This window comes from Mangifera indica, chromosome 5 (assembly GCF_011075055.1).
Source record: "Mangifera indica cultivar Alphonso chromosome 5, CATAS_Mindica_2.1, whole genome shotgun sequence".
Classification (NCBI taxonomy): Eukaryota; Viridiplantae; Streptophyta; class Magnoliopsida; order Sapindales; family Anacardiaceae; genus Mangifera; species Mangifera indica.
Genome location: NC_058141.1, coordinates 853,021 through 859,947, shown reverse-complemented (window position 1 = coordinate 859,947; position 6,927 = coordinate 853,021). Strand labels below are relative to the sequence as shown.

Genomic DNA, 6,927 nt, shown 5'->3' with positions numbered 1-6,927 from the left:
TAAAATAACACTCAATCATATAATGTCACAACATTTAAGTATCTAATTATGTTGCACATAACATTGCTCATAACTAAAAGTCAAACCTTACACAATAATCAATCGAAAAATCGATACACTCTGTTTCAATTGGGATATTACAAGAAAAAGAATGCATTTATGTATCCATTTCATCATCTGAAGAAACAAAGGGCTTTGGAGGAATCTCCAAGCTCTGCAAGTCACCTTCAAGCATTTGTAACACAATCGGCATGGAAGGCCTCATTGCTGGATTCCACTGAATGCACCAGAGTCCCACGATTGCAAGCTTCTTTGCAATTTCTCCATCTCCATCTCCCTCAATTTTCAAACACAGCTCGTTTCCTTGGCTCACTCTGTTATATATCCACTCAGGGAAGTAAATTTGGCTTTGATTTTCAATGGAAATATCAATATTCTTTCGGCATCCAACCATCTCTAATAACACCATCCCATAGCTGAAAACATCAGACTTGTAAGAAACCTCGCCAAAGTTCCTGGAGAAAAGCTCTGGAGCAATATAACCAGTAGTTCCTCTGGCAGCTGTCATTGATACAACACTTTGTTCCTTTGAGCATAGCTTGGCCAGCCCAAAATCGGAAATCTTTGGCTGAAAATTATGGTCAAGTAATATATTGTGAGGCTTGATGTCAAAATGAAGAATCCTTTGATTGCATCCTTGGTGCAAGTATTCGACTCCTTGTGCAATACCGATCGCTATCTCTCGCAACTTCTCCCAACTCAATTGACGTTGAGTTGAATTTTTTATGCTTGAGAATATGAATTTCTGAAGTGATCCATTGGGCATAAACTCATAAATAAGAGCACGCCGAGTGCCTTCTGAATAAAATCCAAGAAGACGAACAATGTTAAAATGGTGAATCCTACCAATTGTAGCAACTTCATTGATAAATTCTTCACCATGTCCTGTTGAATGTTGTAACATTTTAACAGCAACTGGGATTCCATTGGCGAGTTTTCCTCTGAAGACACTTCCGTACCCTCCTTGGCCTAGTCTGTGCTTGAATCTGCCAGTTATTTTCTTCAGGTCCCTGTAAGTATATCTGGTCGGGTTGAGGGTCTTGTAGTCTCGCAGGAACTTCTCTATTTTCAGCTGAGTTTCTTTTTCCTTTTCTGATTTCCTGGATTTGTAAAGAACAAGTATTACCAGTGTAAAGAAGAAAATGCCTCCAAAACTTGTGGCGGTAGACACCTCAATTTTAACTAGATGACCATGACGATGATAATCTGTGGGAGCAAAGAAAACTTCATAACTTGGTTGAGCAAATAAGATAAATTACGGTGGTGTACAAGGTTGAATAAAAGTACAATATAAGAGGTTAAAAAAATAAAATAAAATTTAAAAAGGGTTAGTCTAAAATTTTAGAGATTATATTAATATTTTCCTCATGTATAAACCAATAAATTTTCAAATCTAAGGAGGGTTAGTTGACCACCCTCAATCCCCCTTGGGTCTGCCTCTGATCAATTATATTCACATCCCTAATGAATTGAAAAGAAAAACTTCTCAAAAATATGACATGCCTAGTAGTATTTACAGGTAACTGATGGGATTTTACCAAAATTGCAAGGGATTTTCTCCTCATAGCTTTTAGGGCTCTGATACCACTTGTTGGGATATCAAAAATGTATTATTGGGTCTATCATACCTCAAAAGTTGAAACTTTCCCTCGCAAATATATGCACACACCGAAATTAATTCCTAGACGACTCTATGAGTCAACTAAACTTCTAAGGAATGTAGAAAACATAACAAAATCATGAAGCAATTCAAAATTATTTTCAGAAAGCTAAAAGGTGACTTACCTTTGTGCTTGATACAGATTGTTGAATTGCTTGTTGGGTTGAAGCCACAATATTTCCCTGATTTTTCACAGTTGTAGCATCCGTCAAGGACTTCCCATTCTATGACTATCTTTTCAGTTTGATTGTACAGATCCCAATAATAATACGAAATATTAGTACTCTTGTACCTGTGGCAAACTGTGGGCATCCCGTAGTCTGTATTCGCATGGAACATGCCAACCATTCCATAAACAAAATTTCCCTCATCACTCATGCAATCATACGGACCCAGAACAGAATCTGCCCATGTAAGCTTCATTTTGCAGATCAAAAAAGTTGTCGTCGGAGCGTATTTACTATAAAGGAGGGAGAATTTGGAGCTTGTGAGGTTAAGAGAGATAAGACTTTGTATTGGGCAAGTGGTGTCATTCATATACATAATGGTAATATGTCTGTCCAGATAAGAAATGTCTTCCACAAAGTAACCGCTTGAGAAAGGAAGATGCAACATAGTCTCGCCATCTGAACATGACATTTCAAACCCTTCGAGGCCACAAGAGACTGGTTGAGTCTTGAGCCTAAAGGGAAATCTGATTTCTGGGCCGTTTTCTCGGCACTTTGTTGGCTGACAGAATTTATATGGATGTTGATCATTGTTTACAACTGATGTGTTTTTGGCTATTGATGAGTAAGGTAAGAGAAGGAAGACGATGAAGGACACCAGAGACATTTAGAGAAACAGAGAGAAAAACCAGACTTGGAAAGTACAGTTTCAAATTATCTTTTAAGACACAGGCTACGACATATGAGTGGCTGTTTTGAAATTTGACTTTATGAGAAAGACTTGAAATTTTGACCTTAAGCTCCAGTTTAGTTTTTGTCATTAAAACTCAGAGATATTATCGACATTTCCATCTCTTAAAAGAGTATTATTGAAATTCATAATTCTTTCAAAATCAAAAGTAATTTGCCACAAATCACATTATTTAGAAATCTGTTTTCTTCTACTTATCAAGTGTAAGCCTAGATTATGACTGGCTGTTATCGGCACCAGTTTGTTGATTCTCACAGTGGTTGTTATGGCGGTCGGTGGAAGAAGAGGTGGCAGCCAGCATCGTTGCTGTCGAAAAGGGTTCCTCTGTGAATATGGTTGAATGCAAAGGATATAAGAACAAACATAAACAATATTGTCAAACTGGTCCAATTTACCAATTTTAAACACCCCTAGTAGCTAGCTAGCTAGCTATCTATGTGATTTTATAATTGGTTTTTTCTTGAATATTTAGTGGTTGTAATGGTACTGGGCATGCATCTCTTACACCAATCATGTGCTTTCTTTGCTTTTGTTATCAATTGAAGGTGAAGACATGTCTTCCCTCTCTCAGTTTGTTCTCTTTTAATAGTATGTCAAAATTGTTAGAAACCATTCCATTTTTAAGGTGCTATGCTAACAAATGTGGGTTCCCGTTGCCTGGTTAATTGACAGGTCCCTACTCCTAGAGGGTGGGGGGTGTTGGGGGGCTGTAGAATAGTGCCCCCAAACCCAAAGCGATGTGTAACTAAAACTACCTAAATAATATACTATCACATGATTGATGATTTAAATTAAAAATAATATAATATTCAATTATATAATAATATATTATCTAAATATCTATATTGGTTCTCAAAACTAGATGTATGGAGTATTGTTTGATTGATATTAAAAGGTTCAAACCGTAGAAATATTATCACAATTGAACTTTTATCTAAATTTTTATAAGTCCATAAATCAGCTTTATTCTAGATGTTTGAGTGTGGAAAGAATAAGGATCTCGCTATTGAAAATCAAAGTCAAGATTAATTTCCTAAGTGGGTAAACACAAAATGAGCCAAGGAAAAGAACTTAATTAATTTGGAAATTGAGGAAGATGGTGACGAGGAAATTGCTTAGAAGCTTGCAATAGTGGAACGATGCTGCATACTGTGAAAGTGATATACAGGGATTGGAGATGCTTCCAAAACCCTCTTATTCTTCACATGGAGATGCCTGCAAAGCCCTATAATTCTTCATATGCTGATGTTGGAGAAAATTTGGGATGAAACCGAGTTGTTGGCCTACCCCTTTTCAAACAAGAGAGGGATTCATCGATAAAAACAAAGATGAGGATAGGGATTATTAAAATCCTTGCAATGAAGGATGGGGATAGATTTATCCTCAACCTGCCCTTAAAACCATTAATTTACCCTTAAAAATTCTGAATTATTATTAATATGTCTTGACTATATGAACCCAATGCTAATCGACCTAATTTATATTCCATTGTTTTTCATGGAGAGAAGGGGAGTAGAATCTTCTCCACAAAGATAGAGAGACAAAATGAGGAAAAGTTTTTCGTAAGTAAGGTATAAAGATTTCTCGTCATCCTCATATCAGAGACAAGACAAGGATATGAAAAGGTCTCCTAGGCCTACAGAGATGAGGTTAGAGATTAAGGTATTTGGCCTTGTCTTGTCTTGCCCTGTTGCCATCCTTAGAGCAAATTGATTGATTTAGTAATAAACATATACTAGATTGAACGACTTTATGATAAATATAGGTATTTTATGTATTATTTTTTGGCATAGATGGTCGGTACTGCAAAAAATTATCTGAAGAACTTGGCGATGCCTCATGATTTCTTTCTTCAGATTTTGAAATGGAGCCAGCTGATACATGAAAGACAATTTATTTGGTTCCACTGTTCCTCTTCTCAGTAATCATTTCCCGTTACACAATTATAAACCCATTCTATTCCAAAAAAATTAGAATCCCAATTACCATAGGAAGGCTGGCCCATAGCCTAGACCACGTGAGCACCAAGGCTGCAACACTAACTTTTAGGATGTGGTTCTCTCAAAGTGTGACATCCTGAATTTTCTCCGAATCTGAATCTTATCATAAATTAAGCCATGTCTTACACGGGGTAGACTTGGAAGAGTCAAGCTGCCGGACATTAAGCCATGTCTTACACGTCGAGTAGACTTGATAGGGCCAAGCTGCCGGACATTAAGCCATGTCTTACACGTCGAGTAGACTTGATAGGGCCAAGCTGCTGGACCAGGCGCCATTAAGAGATGACCAAAATTTCCTTCCAATTAGCAAAATTTCTATCAAGAAAGTTGCGTTGGAAAATGAAATCTTGTCCATCCCTACTATTATTAATTACTCAGTAATTTCCTCGAGGACTTGGTCATGAAAGCTTGTTCTTGGACTGTAAGTTCTTGCTAACCTATCAAGGTGTTTCCTAAGTTTGTTAGTTTCTTCTATCCATCTGATAAGACTATGAGATCCTAGCGTTTACCTTGATTTTCTCTTATTACCTGTGTTTGCATATTCCATGTAAGGTTCGTATCTTACTTAAACACGATTTATCTTGATTTGCCCAAATACACGCAAATAGTAAAGAAAAAGGTGATTTATCATGTTTCACCCAAAACAACACTATATTAAAGTCAATCTTATTTTAATATCTCGTTATCACCCTTGTTATAATGAATATATTTGTTAATAAGTTATTATTAAAGCTGACAATTTTCAATACAACTTATTAACCCGATATGAGACTAAAAAAATAAAGTTAGAGTTAAGTTTTTTTTACATAAAATCTATTTCAGGTCAACCTGACACAACTTGAAATTATAACGAGTACTATTAAGGTTCACACAAAATACTCTGATATGATCCGAATCGATTCAAATGTTTTTAAAAAGTGTTATTTTAATATAATTTGTTAGAGATAAATTATAAAAATATTGAAAGACAATATCAACAGTAGTTAAAATCTTTATAAATTACATATAGTTGTATATTTATATAATTGTAATTACTGAAATTATTTTTTATTTTATTTAAATATTTTATTATATTATTAAGTCAATAAGAATGTGATTGGTTAGTTAAATTATTGATGTCTTTTAAAAGTCTTATATTAGATTTTTCAGATTATTCATAAATAAAATAAAATATTATATTGTGTGTTTCATTAATAGTAGGGTGGAATAATTTGGTTGAGAAATTAAAATTGTAAAAATACTTTGAAAAGTGAAAACAATAGATAATTTCAAATTAATTTTGGTTAAATCAGATCAATTCAAATATTTAAGGATTAAATTAAGATTAAAAAATTTAGATACAATTCTAATTTAGATCGAGTTAAAATTAAAAGTCTTTAATACAAAATTCAAAGTGATATAATACAAATATGTCTCTATGACCCAAATTGTCAAGTTTAATTATTATATCATTCCTATAAAAAAATAATAATACGTTTTTATATAAAGATTCTGATGTCTATGAGATTTTTTTTTTTCTAATAAATTCCTAAAATGACTCTTAATGGGTTCAACAGGACCAGTGTGTGACACGTTACAGTAAAAGTTTTGGCCTATTCTAACATTGCTATCTAATCAACAGTATCTAAGTTGACAGGGTTTCCACCACTTGCTTCCCCACCAAGAGATTCCGTGTTGGTTGACGGTAAATAGTAGCTTCCCTTTTCTCTTGGTTGTAATTTTTCAGTAGCTTTGATGGTGATGCCAGTTGGGCCATTATTCAAGAGTAGACTTTGACTACCTTCATCTAACTTGGTCTATGGAAAGTGTTGTCCAAGTCCAAAATCATTTTAAAAACAAATCATATCTAAAAAAGCAATATTTTTCAATGCTAATCATACATTGTGGCTTCCATAAAAGCGGCAATTGGGGAACATTTTTTAGTAACTTTTTTTTTAATTAATATGATATTATATGATTAGATTATATAATTAATTATTTATAAATTTTAACACAATAAAAACTAAATAAAAGAGATAATAATACTTAAAATTATCGAATTATCTTTTTTTATAATAAGGATTAAACACAAGTAATTTTAATTGTGTACATTGATACCTGAAATATTAAAAGTTTTGGAGTTTACTCCTTCAATTTGAAAATTTGAAATTTTAATCATTTTAATTGGAAAAAAATTATAGTTGCATATCTCCTATTGATGTTATCGCCTAATAAAAGTAAAAATTAACATATGATTAATGCCATTAATTTGAAGCTATTTAAGTCAATGAACATGGTAGACCATACCCA

The 6,927-nt window shown here is 33.8% G+C and overlaps 1 protein-coding gene across 1 annotated transcript; it reads right to left on the bottom strand.

Annotated features, from left to right (window-relative positions):
- Positions 1–2,637, bottom strand: LOC123217030 (rust resistance kinase Lr10-like). Its single transcript, XM_044637767.1, has 2 exons — positions 1,846–2,637; positions 1–1,266 (listed from the first exon to the last, which is right to left on the bottom strand). The coding sequence occupies exons 1-2, from the start codon at positions 2,552–2,554 to the stop codon at positions 158–160; spliced, it is 1,818 nt and encodes a 605-aa protein (XP_044493702.1). The 5' UTR covers positions 2,555–2,637; the 3' UTR covers positions 1–157.
- Positions 2,638–6,927: the final 4,290 nt, after the last annotated feature.